Source organism: Ranitomeya imitator, chromosome 5 (genome assembly GCF_032444005.1).
Source record: "Ranitomeya imitator isolate aRanImi1 chromosome 5, aRanImi1.pri, whole genome shotgun sequence".
NCBI classification, from domain to species: Eukaryota; Metazoa; Chordata; class Amphibia; order Anura; family Dendrobatidae; genus Ranitomeya; species Ranitomeya imitator.
Genome location: NC_091286.1, coordinates 625,179,003 through 625,201,457, shown reverse-complemented (window position 1 = coordinate 625,201,457; position 22,455 = coordinate 625,179,003). Strand labels below are relative to the sequence as shown.

At 42.7% G+C, this 22,455-nt stretch overlaps 1 protein-coding gene across 3 annotated transcripts in view; it reads right to left on the bottom strand.

Moving 5' to 3' along the window:
- Window positions 1–22,455, bottom strand: part of HPCAL1 (hippocalcin like 1) — a 279,207-nt gene that overhangs the window by 17,810 nt on the left and 238,942 nt on the right. For all 3 annotated transcript variants that reach the window (XM_069728089.1, XM_069728088.1, XM_069728091.1), the window contains 2 exons: window positions 8,098–8,500; window positions 5,548–5,653 (listed from right to left, as the gene is read on the bottom strand). In XM_069728089.1, the coding sequence (XP_069584190.1) occupies window positions 5,548–5,653; window positions 8,098–8,475 (484 nt within the window). In that variant the 5' untranslated portion in view covers window positions 8,476–8,500. The remainder of the gene's footprint in view (window positions 1–5,547; window positions 5,654–8,097; window positions 8,501–22,455) is intronic.

Here is a 22,455-nt window from a genome sequence, read left to right as displayed (position 1 = left end):
TGTTTTATTTTTACGGTTCTGCATTATAAACTTCTGTGAAGCACTTGGTGGGTCAAAGTGCTCACTACACCTCTAGATAAGTTCCTTAGGGGGTCTACTTTCCAAAATGGTGTCACTTGTGGGGGGTTTCAATGTTTAGGCACATCAGTGGCTCTCCAAACGCAACATGGCGTCCCATCTCAATTCCTGTGAATTTTGCATTGAAAAGTCAAACGGCGCTCCTTCGTTTCCGAGCTCTGTCCTGCGCCCAAACAGTGGTTTACCCCCACATGTCGGGTATCGGCGTACTCAGGACAAATTGTACAACAAAGTTTGGGGTCCATTTTCTCCTGTTACCCTTGGTAAAATAAAACAAATTGGAGCTGAAGTAAATTTTTTGTGAAAAAAAGTTAAATGTTCATTTTTATTTAAACATTTCAAAAATTCCTGTGAAACACCTGAAGGGTTAATAAACTTCTTGAATGTAACATAGTAACATAGTAACATAGTTAGTAAGGCCGAAAAAAGACATTTGTCCATCCAGTTCAGCCTATATTCCATTATAATAAATACCCAGATCTACTTCCTTCTACAGAACCTAATAATTGTATGATACAATATTGTTCTGCTCCAGGAAGACATCCAGGCCTCTCTTGAACCCCTCGACTGAGTTCGCCATCACCACCTCCTCAGGCAAGCAATTCCAGATTCTCACTGCCCTAACAGTAAAGAATCCTCTTCTATGTTGGTGGAAAAACCTTCTCTCCTCCAGACGCAAAGAATGCCCTCTTGTGCCCGTCACCTTCCTTGGTATAAACAGATCCTCAGCGAGATATTTGTATTGTCCCCTTATATACTTATACATGGTTATTAGATCGCCCCTCAGTCGTCTTTTTTCTAGACTAAATAATCCTAATTTCGCTAATCTATCTGGGTATTGTAGTTCTCCCATCCCCTTTATTAATTTTGTTGCCCTCCTTTGTACTCTCTCTAGTTCCATTATATCCTTCCTGAGCACCGGTGCCCAAAACTGGACACAGTACTCCATGTGCGGTCTAACTAGGGATTTGTACAGAGGCAGTATAATGCTCTCATCATGTGTATCCAGACCTCTTTTAATGCACCCCATGATCCTGTTTGCCTTGGCAGCTGCTGCCTGGCACTGGCTGCTCCAGGTAAGTTTATCATTAACTAGGATCCCCAAGTCCTTCTCCCTGTCAGATTTACCCAGTGGTTTCCCGTTCAGTGTGTAATGGTGATATTGATTCCCTCTTCCCATGTGTATAACCTTACATTTATCATTGTTAAACCTCATCTGCCACCTTTCAGCCCAAGTTTCCAACTTATCCAGATCCATCTGTAGCAGAATACTATCTTCTCTTGTATTAACTGCTTTACATAGTTTTGTATCATCTGCAAATATCGATATTTTACTGTGTAAACCTTCTACCAGATCATTAATGAATATGTTGAAGAGAACAGGTCCCAATACTGACCCCTGTGGTACCCCACTGGTCACAGCGACCCAGTTAGAGACTATACCATTTATAACCACCCTCTGCTTTCTATCACTAAGCCAGTTACTAACCCATTTACACACATTTTCCCCCAGACCAAGCATTCTCATTTTGTGTACCAACCTCTTGTGCGGCACGGTATCAAACGCTTTGGAAAAATCGAGATATACCACGTCCAATGACTCACCGTGGTCCAGCCTATAGCTTACCTCTTCATAAAAACTGATTAGATTGGTTTGACAGGAGCGATTTCTCATAAACCCATGCTGATATGGAGTTAAACAGTTATTCTCATTGAGATAATCCAGAATAACATCCCTCAGAAACCCTTCAAATATTTTACCAACAATAGAGGTTAGACTTACTGGCCTATAATTTCCAGGTTCACTTTTAGAGCCCTTTTTGAATATTGGCACCACATTTGCTATGCGCCAGTCCTGCGGAACAGACCCTGTCGCTATAGAGTCACTAAAAATAAGAAATAATGGTTTATCTATTACATTACTTAGTTCTCTTAGTACTCGTGGGTGTATGCCATCCGGACCCGGAGATTTATCTATTTTAATCTTATTTAGCCGGTTTCGCACCTCTTCTTGGGTTAGATTGGTGACCCTTAATATAGGGTTTTCATTGTTTCTTGGGATTTCACCTAGCATTTCATTTTCCACCGTGAATACCGTGGAGAAGAAGGTGTTTAATATGTTAGCTTTTTCCTCATCATCTACAACCATTCTTTCCTCACTATTTTTTAAGGGGCCTACATTTTCAGTTTTTATTCTTTTACTATTGATATAGTTGAAGAACAGTTTGGGATTAGTTTTACTCTCCTTAGCAATGTGCTTCTCTGTTTCCTTTTTGGCAGCTTTAATTAGTTTTTTAGATAAAGTATTTTTCTCCCTATAGTTTTTTAGAGCTTCAATGGTGCCATCCTGCTTTAGTAGTGCAAATGCTTTCTTTTTACTGTTAATTGCCTGTCTTACTTCTTTGTTTAGCCACATTGGGTTTTTCCTATTTCTAGTCCTTTTATTCCCACAAGGTATAAACCGCTTACACTGCCTATTTAGGATGTTCTTAAACATTTCCCATTCATTATCTGTATTCTCATTTCTGAGGATATTGTCCCAGTCTACCAGATTAAGGGCATCTCTAAGCTGTTCAAACTTTGCCTTCCTAAAGTTCAATGTTTTTGTGACTCCCTGACAAGTCCCCCTAGTGAAAGACAGGTGAAACTGCACAATATTGTGGTCGCTATTTCCTAAATGCCCAACCACCTGCAGATTTGTTATTCTGTCAGGTCTATTAGATAGTATTAGGTCTAAAAGTGCTGCTCCTCTGGTTGGATTCTGCACCAATTGTGAAAGATAATTTTTCTTGGTTATTAGCAGAAACCTGTTGCCTTTATGGGTTTCACAGGTTTCTGTTTCCCAGTTAATATCCGGGTAGTTAAAGTCCCCCATAACCAGGACCTCATTATGGGTTGCAGCTTCATCTATCTGCTTTAGAAGTAGACTTTCCATGCTTTCTGTTATATTTGGGGGTTTGTAACAGACCCCAATGAGAATTTTGTTACCATTTTTCCCTCCATGAATTTCAACCCATATGGACTCGACATCCTCATTCCCTTCGCTAATATCCTCCCTTAAAGTGGACTTTAGACAAGACTTTACATAGAGACAAACCCCTCCTCCTCTCCGATTTTTACGATCCTTTCTAAACAGACTGTAACCCTGTAAGTTAACTGCCCAGTCATAGCTTTCATCTAACCATGTCTCGGTTATTCCCACTATGTCAAAGTTACCTGTAGATATTTCTGCTTCTAGTTCTTCCATCTTGTTTGTCAGGCTTCTGGCGTTTGCGAGCATGCAGTTCAGAGGATTTTGTTTTGTTCCAATCTCCTCACTGTGGATTGTTTTAGAAATGTTCTTACCTCCCTTCTGAGTATGTTTTCCTGGGTCGTCTTTGTTCGAGTCTAATGTTTTCCTTCCCGTCCCCTCTTCTTCTAGTTTAACGCCCTCCTGATGAGTGTAGCGAGTCTTCTGGCGAATGTGTGTTTCCCAGGTTTGTTGAGGTGTAGTCCGTCTCTGGCGAGGAGTCCATCATACCAGTAATTCACACCGTGGTCCAGGAATCCAAATCCTTGTTGTCTGCACCATCGTCTTAGCCAGTTGTTTGCATCAAGGATCCTGTTCCATCTCCTGGTGCCATGCCCGTCTACTGGAAGGATAGAAGAAAAAACTACCTGTGCATCCAGTTCCTTTACTTTCTTCCCCAACTCTTCAAAGTCCTTGCAGATTGTCGGTAGGTCCTTCCTTGCCGTGTCATTGGTGCCAACATGTATCAGAAGAAATGGGTGGACGTCCTTGGAGCTGAAGAGCTTTGGTATCCTATCGGTCACATCCTTGATCATCGCACCTGGAAGGCAGCATACTTCTCTTGCAGTTATGTCTGGTCTGCAGATGGCTGCTTCTGTGCCTCTCAGTAGTGAGTCTCCCACCACCACCACTCTTCGTTGCTTCTTGGCTGTACTTTTTGCTGTCACTTGTTGCTGTGTGCCCTTTTCTTTTTTGCTTGCTGGTATTGCTTCATTCTTAGGTGTGCCATCTTCATCCTCTACAAAGATTTGATATCGGTTCTTCAGTTGTGTGGTTGGTGATTTCTCCATGGTCTTCTTGCTTCTTTTGGTCACATGCTTCCACTCATCTGCTTTTGGAGGTTCTCTGACACTTTTTGCACCTTCTGTGACCAGTAGAGATGCTTCTGTTCTGTCTAGAAAGTCTTCATTCTCTTTGATGAGTTTCAAAGTTGCTATTCTTTCTTCCAGACCCCGCACCTTTTCTTCTAAAAGGGCCACTAGTCTACACTTCTGACAGGTGAAATTGGATTCTTCTTCTGGTCGATCTGTGAACATGTAGCACATGCTGCAGCTCACCATGTAGGTTGTCACATCTGCCATGTTGCTCCTAGATCCTGCTGACTTCCTGTGTGTTTTCCTTCTTGTGTAATCTACTCAGCCAAGCTCTCTTGCAATAATGTCCTACAGGCAACGATCTTCTAGCTTAGGGAGACTTCGCTTCTCCCAGAAGGCACCTGGAATATGCAAATTAGTCTCCTGAAGCTTGAATCCCTGGTTTGGTGATGCTTTCGAAGCAGCTGGTCCCGGCTGTACCCAACGATCTTCTAGCTTAGGGAGACTTCGCTTCTCCCAGAAGGCACCTGGAATATGCAAATTAGCCTCCTGAAGCTTGAATCCCTGGTTTGGTGATGCTTTCGAAGCAGCTGGTCCCGGCTGTACCCAACGATCTTCTAGCTTAGGGAGACTTCGCTTCTCCCAGAAGGCACCTGGAATATGCAAATTAGCCTCCTGAAGCTTGAATCCCTGGTTTTGAGAACCTTGAGGGGTGCAGTTTTTAGAATGGTGTCACACTTGGGTATTTTCTATCATATAGACCCCTCAAAATGACTTCAAATGAGATGTGGTCCCTAAAAAAAAATGGTGTTGTAAAGATGAGAATTTGCTGGTCAACTTTTAACCCTTATAACTCCCTAACAAAAAAAAATTTTGGTTCCAAAATTGTGCTGATGTAAAGTAGACATGTGGGAAATGTTACTTATTAAGTATTTTGTGTGACATATCTCTGTGATTTAATTGCATAAAAATTCAAAGTTGGAAAATTGCGAAATTTTCTAAATTTTCGCCAAATTTCCATTTTTTTCACAAATAAACGCAGGTAATATCAAAGAAATGTTACCACTATCATGAAGTACAATATGTCTCGAGAAAACAGTGCCAGAATCACCGGGATCCATTGAAGCGTTCCAGAGTTATAACCTCATAAAGGGACAGTGGTCAGAATTGTAAAAATTGGCCCGGTCCATAACGTGCAAACCACCCTTGGGGGTAAAGTGGTTAAAAAATACAGATGTTAGAATTACAAAAATGGGTGAAAAAGATAAGTGTTAGTGAACTGTAAGTGACCACAATGGAAAGTTGAGAGTTCTCTATAAATAAGGAGTTAAAAAAAAATGATAAATATGAAGATGTGCATCCTACCATCATTATTTGTGTCCATCTGCTTGAAGATCTTATCTGTCCTCTTCTCCGGTGTAGACTCATCTTCTGGCATTTTCATCACAGATGATACCATCTTGTAGATTGCCTGTAGATGAGAGAATACTTAGATTATTTCTCCTTCTCTATGATTACAAATCCTAATAATTTTCTATCCTTCCATTCATTGCAAAACTTAATTTTTGAACAATTCATCACTTTTTTTTTCCAAGCTCACATTGTAGAAATGTTTGTAAGTATGGGGCTATGTATTTGTTTTATAGGTTGAGTTGATAAAAGTGTGCAGCTTTTGTCATTTCTAACACTATGTCAAGAATGTCCAGTTCATGTTCGCGTGTCTTTGGAACAAGATTCACATCTGTTTGATGCCCACAGTGAGATGCTAGGTGGCAGCACGTTACAACAAATGCTGAAGGAAGTTCCTCCACAACTTCTTTAGATAGAGTTAACATCTTCTCAGCCTATAATAATCAGTCTGGTATAGAATATTTACGGTATTACTAAGGGGAATTAAAAAATGTGTTAAAAGCATTACACACAACAGGACAGAAAACGCTCAAGGCATCTCGATAATATGGAGGTCTCCTTAGCCATAGAGGATCTTCAAGAACCATGTTGTCTTGGTAGCTGTCTCAGTAGGCATTCCAACTGTGATACTGGCCCAGTCTACTAATCAACCGAGACTGCATTATAGGTTATTAACCTAATATGTTAAATGATGAGTATAATTTGTGCATTAGGGGCAGGATGTGAATGTCTATGCTGGATTTCAGCCATTCTGGCTATTTTTTCTACCAAGTTTGTTATGATCTTTTATTAAGGAGATTGTCTAAGATTGGAGGAGCAGATGTTTTTTTCCCAGATACAGCCTATTGTCTGTAGGCTGTGTATGGCATTGCAATTTATCACCTTTAAACATAATTGGTCGCCAGGTTTTTTGCTACCTCATCTGAGAGCAGGATAATGTAGGACTAAGTGTACCGTCACACAGTGAAATTTTGATCGCTACAACGGTACGATCCGTGACGCTCCAGCGTCGTAACAATATCGCTCCAGCGTCGTAGACTGCTGTCACACTTTGCAATGTACGACGCTGGAGCGATAATTTCATGACGTATGTGCGATGTAGAAGCCGTTGGTTACTATGCGCACATCGTATACAATATATGTTACACCATGCGATCATGCCGTCACAGCGGGACACTAGACGACGAAAGAAAGTTTCAAACGATCTGCTACGACGTACGATTCTCAGCGGGGTTCCTGATCGCAGGAGCGTGTCAGACATTGCGATATCGCTCGAACGTCACGGATATATCGCTCGAACGTCACGAATCGTGCCGTCGTAGCGATCAAAATTTCACTGTGTGACGGTACCCTTAGTTTCCTGGGTGAAGTGATTGTGATACAATCAGACTTTTTTGGATGTAGTATGAAGCAGAGCTAAGAAAGCTGCCCCCGCCCACACCACAGCTTTCAGTGCACATTGTCTATTGACAATGAGCTGCTTATCAGTGACGGGGGCGTGGTCAGACCAGGGCTCATGTGAACAGCAGTCCAGGCAGTGATAATCTCCTGGTAATAAAGCATTCATTGTATGGAAACAACAACACAGAGCCTAAGAAGTGATACATCCCTGAAATCTGAGTGTCAGCTGTTACATCATGTTGTCTTTAGATTACATAGGAAAAACCTACTGACAGATTCCCTTTAACAGCATTCTAGAAACAGCAAATGGACAAGTGTGACAGCGGGAAGCGTGTACAATTCCTTACCTTGAAATTCTGACAGCTCTCCTGACATATCAGTTTCAGTAAATGTTACACTTTTGTAAAACTCTGCATTGTGCTGTTCCTCTGTTATTTCTCTAGGAAATGTATGAATAAACGAAGAACTGTTGTTACCAGTAAAAGGTCTTGTTCCTACTGTCTGACGCTGCCATTGCTGCTTGGATTGAGGACGGCACATAGAGCATTAATTGACTTTGTTGGAAGGATTTGTGGCCTAGCGGGAAACACCGGTGACCCCCGTTAGCGCCTGTAATTTCAGTGAACCATAGAGAACCATTTTAGTGGCGTTCTTAATGTTGTGAACGTCGCACCTACTAGAAAGTAGCTAAACCTTTCAGAGGATTCCTGCTGTAAGTGTACTGTGTGCTTTAATATTCTGCATTTGAACAATCTACTTCCGATAAAACTAACCCTCCTTATATTTTTGTTAGGAAAAATAAAATGGTTAAGTTGGTTACATCCGCCTTGTCTGCATGTTGCTTCCTTATAACCTGCTCACACAGGGATGAAGAAGGGCACAGAGTCTGAGGTTTCCCTGCTTTGACCTGCCGGGAACTTATATTATACTCCTTCTGAAGCAGCCAAGTTTAATCTTCTCCTAGCTGTTTGACTTATCGCTTTTGATGACTTTTTGCAAGATCTAGCAGTTTTCTGCTGCACCAATCTACCTCCCAGCTACACATAGAGAAATACGAAGGTCTGGAAACAACGTCGCTGCTTTGCGGCATTAGTATAATCTTACCTGGACAATTTCTAACATCTCTCCACGACTTATGTAACCATTTCCATCCAGGTCGTACATGCTAAAAGCCCACTTAAGCTTCTGTTCCAGTTTTCCTCGTGACGTCACACTCAGTGCAATTATAAACTCCCGGAAGTCAATCGTCCCATCACCGTTTGTGTCAAATGTACGGAACACATGTTCTGCAAACTTTGAGGCATCTCCGTAAGGAAAAAAGTTTGCATAGATCTTTTTGAACTCGTCAACTGTTAAATGTCCGGTTGGACAATCCTTCAGGAAACCTTTGTACCACTCCTGGAGCTCGTGGTCCGTGAATTCTGTATTTTCCCTCAGGTCCTGTAGAACTTCAGGTCGCAATTTACTGTTTTGTTTCCCCATTCTAAATCTTCTTTATTTTCCAGACCTGAAAAATACATTGTGGAGACAGTCAGATTGGAAGTAGATTTTCTAATTGTCAAAAAGACAAACCAAGTTACCACAACTATGGAGGACTACCGGCGTCCACTTAAAACAATAAGTGCCCAATTATTTCGAAGGGGGCACCTTTATTTTTACACTGCTAGGAGAAATAGACATTTATATTGTGGTTACACTCTCAGCTGCTGATCAAAGACAAGACCTCTAGTGATCACCTGTTCGTAGGGAGGCTACAAATATGAGAATAATAATATTAGAAGAAGAAGTTATAATTTTATACATAAAATTATGCATAACTGCCATGTCCAAGCCATCAAAACCTGGCAGTGTAGTAGAATAAGAACTAATGCACACAGTTGGTGTAAAAAAAACATTTTCTCTACCAATCAGTTTGGGTATGGTGCTCAAGAATGCCGGGATACCATTGGTCTACCAATCAGTTTGGGTATGCTGCTCAAGAATGCCGGAGTACCGTTGGTCTACCAATCACTTTGGGTATTGTGCTCAAGAATGCCGGGGTACCATTGGTCTACCAATCACTTTGGGTATTGTGCTTAAGAATGCCGGGGTACCATTGGTCTACCAATCACTTTGGGTATTGTGCTCAAGAATGCCGGGGTACCATTGGTCTACCAATCAGTTGGGCATGGTGCTCAAGAATGCCAGGGTACCATTGGTCTACCAATCAATTGGGCATGGTGCTCAAGAATGCCAGGGTACCATTGGTCTACTAATCAGTTTAGGCATGGTACTCAAGAATCCCGGGGTACCATTGGTCTACCAATCAGTTTGAGCATGGTGCTCAAGGATGCTGGGGTACCATTGGTCTACCAATCAGTTTGGGTATGGTGCTCAAGGATGCCAAGGTACCATTGGTTTACCAATCAGTTTGGGTATGGTGCTCAAGAATGCCGGGGTACCATTGGTCTACCAATCACTTTGGGCATGGTGCTAAAGAATACCGGCCTACCATTGGTCTACCAATCAGTTGGACTCAGACTGGCAGTTACTATACTACAGAAGAGCCATTCAGATCCTTACTGTTCACAGGTAAATGTTCTTCATGGTCACAGCGTGGTTTAATAAGTGAGCATTGGTTGTAGAAGTTCATATTTTGAGTCATGTTTTTAATATGTATTTAAATCAGACTCAATAGTTTCCTGAGGAAACGGAGTAAACCATAGTGGATGTTCACGCTGCTATCATCCAGCCCAAGAAATGTGGAAACCTAAAGATCCCTTTTCAAAAGCTCCTACAATGTTAGCAAAAGTTGCAGTGAACCCAGAATCATGGAAAGGAGATGGAGCACACAGGCATCATGTTCCTTCGTCTAGGGTGTCAGTCAACACCAGAATTGGTTCCGTTTCAATCTCGGGGCCCAATTTTGGTTATCCGGAACTATTCGATTTTTTTTTTTTAACTCTAGATCTAAGAACTAACCTGCAGGTTATGCTCATTTAGAGCCGGCTCCCCACAGTTAGGCAGTCATGCTTGTCAACAGAGCAGCGTGGAAGAGAAGCTGCTGCTTTGTCGATATGATGTCAGCAGAAACCGCGGGCAGGAGCTGTCTGTGACCACTTTGTGTCAGAAGAGATCTGCACTGGGCAGAAGAGGCAGGCAGTAGGCAGCTACCTGCTTGTTATTTCTTAGGTCGATAGGAAAAAAATTGAATAGTCCCAACCAGACCCGCTGATATTGATGGCTCAAGTTGACAATCTCATGTGTTTGAGGGTCTCCTAACTCTTCCGTGACAGATGTTAGGGGAAGGAAGGACCCAAGTCATTGGAATTTCAACAACCAAACATTTTGTTCGGCGTACACACAACACACAGCTAGAAGAGTCTGGCAATGGAGAAGAGAGGAACACTAGGCCGAGCTGAGAATTCCTGTATATGTGGAAGTCAGGGGAGATAGTAAGGGACCAAATGATGAGTATCCAGCCTTCAGACCGATTCTTCCTGTTCCATAGAGATCACTTTTCAATAGTCATCTCAATATCATCAATCACAGGAAGGATTACAACAGCTATAACCTGTAATTATATAGATAACATGGCATTCAGCATTCAATATAGGTGTTGGTCACAGCTCACCTCCTCACCCTCTCTGCACAATGTGCTCTGCACAGTTCACAGAGCGTGCCCACAACACTCCTGTAGACGTTAAAGAAAGTCTACTCTCTATTGCTTCCAACGGTCTATGTGGCTGCTATAAAGCATAGCTATGATTATAAAATAAGAAATAACTACAATCAGACAATAAAAACAGATTTAATAAAATCATTATGAAGATTATGCTTTTTATACAAGGCTAAGTTCCTCAACGCTTCTTAACAAAAACTCGTTATCACAAAATAGAATTCTTTGAAAAAATGAAAAAAAATTGTGCATCACTGTAGGCACAATCTGCCCGTCCAGCGGGCTGTCATTTTTCACGATGTGCAGAAAATTCAGTAAACCTTATAAGCTCCTAATGGAATTATCAAACCTCCACCAAACACCCCAATAAGTTCATGAAAGAACCTTCGCACTATTGCACGGAGACTTGTTATCAAGATGGCAAGCGAATTGCGTTTATCAAAGTCCTGTTTACATCATTTTTCTGACTTGGTTTTGGTGTTCACATTTGAAAAGTAAAACCAACAAGCTGCAGTTCAGATGTGAAAAATGTACACTGTACAGTTACCATAATGAAAAGAACCATAGACTCTGCATCTCAATAAAGTAAAATAAAGATTCCACTGTTTTTTCTCTAAATCATATGCTCTTTTGCCACACATCTGGCGGATACAAGTCTCGATCACTTTTCAACAACCTCATAAACAGAGGCTCAGTTGTCTGACAAAGCAAGAGAACATTTTGCGATAGATTTTAATTCAGAGATTAATTATTGCGTACATCCGCTGCTGAGAACATTGATAATTTAACATTTAAATGTATTGAAAAACTGCAGCTGCATCTCCCTCTTCTCCCCTCTCTGTTTTTTTTATTTACTATATTACTCGAGACTTAGATGGTTACTATTTAGTTAGTCCACTAATCACATTATTCCGAGTAGAGTACAATACATAACATCTGGTTATCAGCAATACAGATGATACAAAAAAAATAAAGAGAAACACAGCTAAGAGTCAGGTACAATGTGAGAGAGGACACTCCTTGTGAGGACTCACAGAGGAGAGGAGATGAGACCGACCGTAGATGAGAGTAGGTGCTGCTCATATGGAAGGGACGTGGCAGGAAGGATATTGCAGGCTTTAGGTGTTCTTGAAGAGGTGCCGTGTTTAAAAGGTGGAAAATATTTTTTTCATTTTTTTTTTTTTAACTTGAAAAAGACTCCAGCTTGATGTTGAAATGCGTTGTAAAATAATAAACCTGTTTCTGCAGCTAAAGCAGCAAGAATTGTTTTTCCAGCCTTGTACCCTATTTGTATAGTATAGTGTTCTTTTTCATTTCATACTGGTGAATTTTATCTGGAGAATCTCACCCAGCCGCGAGGCAGCAACGACTGTGATTTTTATGATAGTTGGGTAATCTTGGTGAGCAAAACCATTTTTTTTCTTTGGATTGATTTTTTGTAATCTAATATAATCAGCTTGTTGTGTACAGTATGCTCCTTCCCTCCATAGCACCTCCCGAAAGGTAGAAAAGAGACTAAGTATTAGGGGTAGCGATTTCCAAAGTACAGTGGAAGCACGGGAGAAACCTTCTAAGTTGTGTGAGGAACAAAAAGCGAGAGACTAAAGAAGGTAGTCTTGTTTGTTTCATCTAAAAATCTACAGGGGAGACAGAGACCGGATGGGGCATAGAGTGTCAGCCATGATGGCTGTAATGTACAGATCCTATGGGGGAAAAAAAATATTTCCAGCACCATAAGCCACACAATGGGGGCAGAATATAGAATATGGTATTTGAGGCAAAGAATTAAAATTGGCGTCATAGAATCTATATCTTCAAAAGAAGACACGGAGGCTTTTTTCCCCAAAACTTTTTTTTGTGGGATCTGTACATTTCAGCCACCACGGCTCACGCTTTATCCCCATCCGGTCTCTGTCTTCCCTGAAGATTCGTGAGTAACACGGGGCACCTATATATTTGATCCCCCCCATCCAATCTCTATCCTATACAAGGGATCTCATCCAACCTGGATGAGTTCAGTAAGACACCACTGGAACCTATGGTGAGATCGGTCAATTTTTTTAAAATTTTGCATACAGTTGGTACATTTCGGTCAGGTGATATTCATACATGAGGTTTTTTGGGTCTATATGTATTGTTTGTCAATTAGACTGTGGCTATTTTATCTAATTAGATTAAAAGTTATATTCTAGCACTTCTACCCAGCGGATTCTGAAGGCATAGAGGGGACAGATTGTTTATTGCTTTCTATTATTCCTGTTTGTCTTAGGTGTTGATACACTAGAATATCTATCCCAAGCCCAGGGGCGGACATACCGCCGGTTCAACCGGTGCAACCGCACCGGGGCCCAGAGCGGGAGGGGGGCCCAGAGCAGGAGAGGGGGCCCCGACGGCGACGGACACACACGGCATTGTTGTGATACCTGTAATCCTGTAATGAGCGCCGCGGTACCCAGTGACCGCTGGTGAAGAAGCTGCCGTGCCCGGAGTCTGCGGAGACCATCTGTCCACATTCCGGGAGAAGGAGCCGGGAGCAGGTGAGTATCATATTTACCTGTCCACGATCCACACGCCGGGCACCGCTCCATCTTCCGCGTCCTCTGCTGTGACTGTGCAGGTCAGAGGGCGCGATGACGCATATAGTGTGCGGGCCGCCCTCTGCCTGAACAGTGAGTGCGGAGAGACGGGACGGTGAGGACCAGCGGGCAGAGACGAGAGGTGAGTATGTCATTTTTTTTATTTTATTGCAGCAGCAGCATTTATATGTGGCACAGCGTTATATGGAGCATCTATGGGGCCATAATGAATTGTATGGAGCATTAAGTGTGGCGGCACAGCTTTATATGCACTCCATATAAAGCTGTGCCGCCACATATAATGCTCCATACAATTCATTATTACCCCATAGATGCTCCATAGCATCTATGGGGTAATAATGAATTGTATGGAGCATTATATGTGGTGGCACAGCTTTATAGGGAGCATCTATGGGGCAATATTCAATAATGAATTGTATGGAGCATTATATGTGGCGGCACAGCTTTATAGGGAGCATCTATGGGGCAATATTCAATAATGAATTGTATGGAGCATTATATGTGGCGGCACAGCTTTATAGGGAGCATCTATGGGGCGATATTCAATAATGAATTGTATGGAGCATTATATGTGGCGGCACAGCTTTATAGGGAGCATCTATGGGGCGATATTCAATAATGAATTGTATGGAGCATTATATGTGGCGGCACAGCTTTATAGGGAGCATCTATGGGGCAATATTCAATAATGAATTGTATGGAGCATTATATGTGGCGGCACAGCTTTATAGGGAGCATCTATGGGGCAATATTCAATAATGAATTGTATGGAGCATTATATGTTGTGGTATGGGGGGGGCCCAGGAAGATTTCTTGCACAAGGGCCCTCTGCAGTCTGTGTCCGCCCCTGCCCAAGCCTCCTGGGGAAGGGAGAGGGGGCAGATTAGGGAATAACAGGAAAACAGTAAAACTGGTGGCCCAAACCTCCTCTCTTTTAGAGGTGATTTTGGGAGCAGGGATAGTTAGGGCCCCAGTCCTAGAGATGGTTCAGGGGCCCTATCACGAACAATCTCAGTGTGACAGTATAATTGAAAAAATGAGAGGTGGGTTCTGATTAGCATAGACAACTACTCTACTTTTTGAAATTATGGGACACTAAGTGTGGTGGCAATCATTCGCCCAATTCAAACCACCCAATATGATGACATGATGTGAAAGTGACTGTGAATGGAGCGAGAGAACAAGTGCTTCCACCATGTCACTGATGCCCGACTATCTCAGTATATGATATTTCCACAGCAGTCACATAAATATAATGACAGTTCACAGAAGAGATCTATGGTGGGAAGATGTTCTTGTCGCAAAGGTGTCTGAGGTCTGAGGCTCGGTACTATGTGAATCTGTAAAGGATCTGTCTATAAAAAGATGCATTCAGGAGTCAATTACGTCCTTGTCTTACATGGATCTCACCATCTTTCTCATTCTCATTAGTGGCTTCATTTAGGTTTTCCTGTCCATTAGTTCAGGCACCGCAGTGCGTACAAATCTAGTTGCTTTTCAATTTCTGAATGGTAAAACCCTGCCAAACACACATCCTGTTCTGGAGCTGCAAAACACCGCAGAAATACACAGCTGCTCGTCAATAAAATAGAAAACAGAACGGGGGGGAAATCAGACCCTCTGTGGCCAGCTGCGTGTATGCAAATACACCAAGAACCCGCACATCTACAGTCTCGAGGTTGTCCCGCTAAATTTAGATGTAGATGGCTTTAGTTTTCCATTCTGAGGCTGATTGATTGATTGATGGAGCAGGCCTAGTTCAAGACACAGATAAACAATTTGTCCGTCTTGCTTTGGTGAAAAAGAAAACCCTTTTCAGCAATTATAATGTAAGGCTGCAGTCACACGGCCGTCAATTCTCTCAGAGTGATCATAGTGTGATCCGATTCTCTCAGATGAGGAGAAGATGGATAAAAAAAAATTGTCTCCACCTTCTCTATTGTGTCAATGTACGGAAATTGGCACGCACTCAGATGTCATCCAAGTGCAGTCCGATGCTTTCCACACATTCAATGACTTGCATGGCCGAGTGCGATCGGAATAATGGATCAAACTCGGACATGCAGCAATTTTTTTTGGGGACAGACTCTGTCTAAAAGGTAAAAAAAAAATCAGAAATATGAATGGCCACATACACCAACATTGAAAAAATGTTTAAAGAAATTGAGAAAAAAAAGGGAGTGATAAAAGCACTACTGAGTGCAACAAAAAGGCAGGTAACATCTCCATAACAATTGATTTAACCCCTTCATACCCGAGGGTGATGTGCACGTTAATTACCAGGCCAATTTTTACAATTCTGACCACTGTCCCTTTATGAGATTATAACTCTGGAAAGCTTCAACGGATACCAGTGATTCTTAGACTCTTTTTTTGGTGACATATTGGGCTTCATGATAGGGGTAAAATTTCTTCGGTATGACTTTCCCACATGTCTACTTTACATCAGTACAATTTTGGAATAGGTCCTACTCTACATGCCACTTTAAATGGCATGTACAGTAGAGTAGGACCCATCAGAGGGAGGTCACCTTGCCGTAGTTGATGGGCATACATGAATTGTCCAATTTATGCGCTAAGAACCTTCACTTTCATCTATTACTGTAAGTTTTGAAAAAAAATGTTTTTGAAATTTTTTTTGAAAAAATGTTTTCGAGAAGTATAATCTATATGGAATGTTTTTCTGTGTTTTCACATAGCCTAGATTCATGTATATGTGCTGCTGTGTTCTTTTTTGTCTATATAGTACAGTTTTGCAGCGTGGACGTGTTCACATTAGGAGTGCTGGTTGTTTTTTTTTGTCTCTCTCGCTCTCTCTATATATATATATCTTAGGTATCTGCTTTATAGGATAGCATTGTATTGAATAATGCAGTCTACTACACTATTCCATTCTTTTATTTCCATTTATTTGTAGTGTACTATTAGGCTACTTTCACACTTCCGTCGTTTGCAATCCGCCGCAATCCGTCGTTTAGGGCAAAAAACGGATCCTGCAAATGTGCCTGCAGGATGCGTTTTTTGCCCATAAACTTGTATTAGCCCCCTCCACGCTGTTTTCCCATGAAATGCGGCACATGCGCTGTTTAGTACTGGCCGCACAGGCGCAGTCTGCAAGACTGCATGTGAGGTCAGATGGCCAGAGCTCACGGATTTCATGGGAAAACAGCGCGGAGGGGGCGGCGCCCGGTGCCCCAGAAGATTTGAGTGACAGCAGTGTGGCGTGTGCAGCAGGGGGTTTAAGACCTGCCTCCCTGTCTAAAGAAAGGTATTTTGGCGAAATTATAAAACGCTTTATTTTGGCAATAACTGCACCAAAAACTAAAAGAGCCACCTTGTTAGAATGCAGCATTACTGCTGCACAAGGTGACTCTTTTAGTTTATAACGGCTGGAGGGGGTGACAGTGGCCCTTTAATGTGACCTTCTCTAAACTTTTGGAGGCACATGTCCTACTGTTCAGTGTTTCACTACCATTTGCACAAATTGCTATTCTCTAACAATTAGCTTAGTGGCAAAATTCACAACAGGTGTTTTATCCACAAATCGGCCAATACATTTAGGGATTCAATTAGAATTAGTATAAACAGTCCTCCTCATCATCATGAGACCAAGACGACACCTAACAGTTGATCACCAGGACCTCACCATTGTGAGGCTTCACGCACGATGTTCTCAGACAGAAGCGGACACTGAGCTTAGAGGGTCACAGTCATCAGCGATACAGAGAGGCTGGAAATGCAGAGAAATGGAAGTCCTTTGGCCACTTCCCATACTGATGACCGCTTCACCCTTCAGAACCAGATAATGAATGTTACACAACTCCAGGCACATATTTGAAACTGTTTACATCAGCGTGGCCTGTGTCCTAGATGACCTGCAAGAGTACCTGACCACATCATCTTGCATGGGCCAGGGAGCATCTAAGCTGGACGAGGGACCAATGGCCTATGTTGTTCACTGATGAAAGTCGATTCTCGCTGAGCAGAAATGATGTCTACCAACGAAGTTGGAGGCATCAAGAAGAGCGTTATGCATCAGCCACTGTTTATCACCTGAGGAGCCTGTGGTGGTGTTACAGTGTGGGCAGATGTGTATGGTCAATGCAAATCTGTCCTACACTTTGTGACAAGCCCCTACTATTAGAATATCATCATTAATCCAGTCATTGTGCCACTGCACGAACAACACGTCTGCACGTCTCTCAGAGTTCTATTCATAGACGTGGCTAACTTTTGGTGATGTAATGGCTGGAATCAGCAATGCCGACTCCTAACGATGCTTGCCAAAGATGTCACCAGGGTTTCAGATGATCATAAATATACACAGGACCATAGTCTAGTGGCCATGGTATTAGTTTGTGGCCACTAGACCAGAGAGCTGCAAACCTTCCTCTACATGTCAGAATCCATGATTAGTAGGTCCCATGATGACAACGATGTCATGGCATCAGGGTTGCTACTAGGAATTTCGGGGCCCCATACTGGCAAAATTTTTAGGGCCCCCTTGAGACTCCGCCCTGGCTCCACCCCAGCTCCGCCTCCACCCCTCAAACTGTCCACAGGCCCACCACTCAATTTTTAAAATTACCAATAATATCACATCCAAAGGGACAAATACCACCGCACCATGACCAGACACCATATTACCACCACATAGTGACCTATAATACAAGGAACAAATGCCACCGCACCATGTCCAGATCACATATTACCACCACAGTGACCGAATAATAGCACATACAGGGAACAAATACTGCCACACCATGACCAGACCACATATTACCACCACAGTGACCGAAAAATAGCACATACAAGGGACAAATACCGCTACACCATGGCTAGACAACATATTACCACAACATAGTGACCGAATACTACAATAATATAATAATAATAATAATCATTAATAAAAAAAAACAAAACACAATATTATCACCAAAAGTGCCATTATACACAGGAGATATGTATTTAGTATGCAGTGTCTGTGTATAGGTAATACAGTGATCACCGGTGACATTATACGCAGGAGCTCTGTATATAGTGTAAAGGCAACAGTGATCTCTGGTGACATTATACACAGGACCGCTGTACATAGTGTCAGTGTACAGGTAATACAGTGATCACCAGTGACAATATACACAGGAGCTCTGTATATAGTGCCAGTCTACAGGTACTACAGTGATCACTGGTGACATTATACACAGGAGCTCTCTATATAGCTTATAGTGTACAGATAATACAGAGATCATCAGTGACATTATACACAGCTTTGTATATAGTGTATAATGTACAGGTAATACAGTGATCACTGATGACATTGTACACAGGAACTCTCTATATAGTGTATAGGTAACACACTGACTCACCAGTGACGTCTCTAGGTGAAGTCCTTCAGCTTCGCTTGTCATCTTAATCCAGCAGAGACCGCCATTATGTCTTCCAGCCAGGACTCGTCTCTGCAGGAAATAACACAGTTTTCTAGAGCTCCGCTTGCAGAACACATTACTTAATTTTTTCCCAACTTCTACATTACACCACATGAAGAAAAAAAGGCGACATAGTGTCGCTCTGCACAGTAACAGGACCGTCCACCCATTTAAAACAGTATCCTCAAAAAATGAAATAAATTCATCACTGCAGTAATAATATCCCTTAATTAGCCCCTATGGTAATAATATCCCCCATCCTGGCCCTGTGTATCTCATTCCTGGCTCCAGCCATATGTTTTCCCATTCTGCCCTCATGAGTATCCATTCTGCCCCATATGATCTGCCCATCCTGCTCTATCTGTCCCATGATCCTGCCCTATCTGTCCCACAATCCTACCGCCCCATGTGTCTCCATCCTGCCCCATGATCCTGCCCAATCTGTCTCCATCCTGCCCTATCTGTCTGCATCCTGCCCCGTGTTGTTTCCATTCCTGCCCCCTGTATCTCCATCCTGCCCCGTCTCACATTCTGCCCCTGTGTCTTACATCCTTCCCCATGTTGTTTCCATTGCTGCCTACTTTGTTTCCATTACTGCCCTCTGTATCTCCATCAAGCCCCCGTGTCTCCAATCCTGCCCTCGTGTCTCAATTCTGCCCCAGGCTTGCCCCTTTCAGAAAAAAACCCACCTTTCTCCTTACCTGGCCGCGCTCCAGCGCAGACGTCCATCCCAGGCATTTCAGCGTGTACTTGCTGGACAATGAGATCATACGCCAGCAACGTGCTCGCTGACGTCAGCTGCCAGCCTCCGATTGGCTGGCGGCTTTAACTGCTGCTTTGCGGGCCCGCACGGGCCCACAAGGCAATAGAGTAACTGAACCTGCGTCTTGGATGCAGGTTCAGTTACTGTACCATCAGAAACCTGCCGCTGGGGCCCAGGCCCGATGGGCAGATGACACGGATGACACGGGCTCTACCCACCGGGCCCCATACGCCAGTCAAGGCAGTAATGCCCTGATTGCGGCCCTGCGTGGCATTGCCTGATATGCCAAGGGAACCAAAATACCTTGTCCTGGCCCTGTTACCAGGAATGATGCTGGAGTGAGTGCACAATGGGCAACAATAGAGAACATTACAAGGAACATATCGGGAAGCCTACTATCAGTTTGGAGCAAAGTCAGACGGATCAAAGGTTGGTAATATAGGTCAGACAGTATTGGGTCATGTAATGATCAGAAAAAATCAAAATGGGGTACAGTGGAGAATCCAAAAGAGTAGTCATGAAATTTAGGTCAGAACGGTTGGGTAAAAGTTCACTAATACAAATAAACACTGAGGTCAGGGAACCACTCACTTTGATTGACCAGGCGAATGTTTGGTTTGCACGTGTGCCCCCAGTCATCCTCACGTGCCATAGCTGAAGGTAAGAAGAGACATTGCTGAAGCGTGAACTGGAAAGCATGGGGCATACAGTGAGCGCTAGTGAAAAATGGAGTGATTCCCTGATATTAGAGGATGTAGGGGAACTGAAGATCTGTCACTAAAAGAAAGATTGCACACATCAGAGAAAAGGATTAAACGGATCCTCCTGGATTTAAGAGGGCACAATCCTTTTAGTCTTTCTTTTGTCTAACGTGCTTTCCACCGACGATTGACAACTGTAATCCATTTTTAGTAGCAGAGACATAGAAATGCATTTCTGGAAATGGGAGCAGGTGTGTCACGATCCCACCAGGGGGTCGGTCAGCGGACGTGATGAAAATTGGGAGAGGAAGGCCCTACCAATAGGGAATGAGGGAAGGACACCTCCTGCTCTAACCTGAGCCTGTCCCTGCACTACCCTAAAGCCCTAAGTAGGTCCTTCCCCCCGCGGCCATCACAAACCTCGCCCCTCGCTGTCGCCTCACACTGCCTGGCTAGTGCATTGGCCGGCAAGGGTGCTGGCCTCACCACTGCAGATGGTATAAACACAGGGGACAGTGACAAACACGAGACGGACAAGGAATAAACACAACACTTAGTTTCCAGACTCTGCTGCCAAGCTCCACACCGCAGAAGACACAGAAACTGGACTCCAAACTCCAGAAGTAGTTGACACCAGAGAGCTGCAAGTGTAAGGCTGGTCTCCATAGAGAAACTCCATCATCAACAGTCAGCTGATGCATCAGGTGACCATTTAAAGGATGGTGGGAGTGGTCACCACCCACATCAGCTGACCCAGCCACTCTGCAGTTGCAACAGATTGGCAGCAAGGGAAACTGACATTAACCCCCAATGGCCTGAAAGGAAAAAAGCTACATTTAAAACATAGTTGAACCAGAGCTGCCATGAATCCAAAAATGGATCGTGACAAGGTGCTTGCCAAAGTGCAGAGGAGGCAGGTAAGCCATTGGACAATGACAGGAGCAATGCATACTGGAACGTGAGGAAAAGAGAGTTCCAGTTCCCATAGTGCTAGCAGAACCCTAATGAAGAGGAACTAATCACTCAGAAACAGATTATAACAAGTTACAGAGCATGAGAATGAGGACTGTTCCAGTACAAATTAACCCCTTTACCCCCAAGGGTGGTTTGCACGTTAATGACCGGGCCAATTTTTACAATTCTGACCACTGTCCCTTTATGAGGTTATAACTCTGGAACGCTTCAATGGATCCTGGTGATTCTGACATTGTTTTCTCATGACATATTGTACTTCATGACAATGGTAAAAATTATTTGATAGTACCTGCATTTATTTGTGAAAAAAACGGAAATTTGGCGAAAATTATGAAAATTTCGCAATTTTCCAACTTTGAATTTTTATGCAATTAAATCACAGAGATATGTCACACAAAATACTTAATAAGTAACATTTCCCACATGTCTACTTTACATCAGCACAATTTTGGAACCAAAATTTTTTTTTGTTAGGGAGTTATAAGGGTTAAAAGTTGACCAGCAATTTCTCATTTCTACAACACCATTTTATTTTAGGGACCACATCTCATTTGAAGTCATTTTGAGGGGTCTATATGATAGAAAATACCCAAGTGTGACACCATTCTAAAAACTGCACCCCTCAAGGTGCTCAAAACCATATTCAAGAAGTTTATTAACCCTTCTGGTGCTTCACAGGAATTTTTTGAATGTTTAAATAAAAATGAACATTTAACTTATTTCACAAAAAATTTAATTCAGCTCCAATTTGTTTTATTTTACCAAGGGTAACAGGAGAAAATGGACCCCAAACATTGTTGTACAATTTGTCCTGAGTATGCCAATACCCCACATGTGGGGGTAAACCACTGTTTGAGCGCATGGCAGAGCTCGGAAGCGAAGGAGCGCCATTTGACTTTTCAATGCAAAATTGACTGGAATTGAGATGGGACGCCATGTTTCGTTTGGAGAGCCCCTGATGAGGCTAAACATTGAAACCCCCCACAAGTGACACCATTTTGGAAAGTAGACCCCCTAAGGAGCTTATCTAGAGGTGTGGTGAGCACTTTGACCCAACAAGTGCTTCACAGAAGTTTATAATGTAGAACTGTAAAAATAAAAAATCATATTTTTTCACAAAAATTATCTTTTCGCCCCCAATTTTTTATTTTCCCAAGGGTAAGAGAAGAAATTGGACCCCAAAAGTTGTTGTACAATTTGTCCTGAGTACGCTGATAGCCCATATGTGGGGGTAAACCACTGTTTGGGCGGATGGGAGAGCTCGGAAGGGAAGGAGCGCCGTTTGACTTTTCAATGCAAAATTGACAGGAATTGAGATGGGACGTCATGTTGCGTTTGAAGA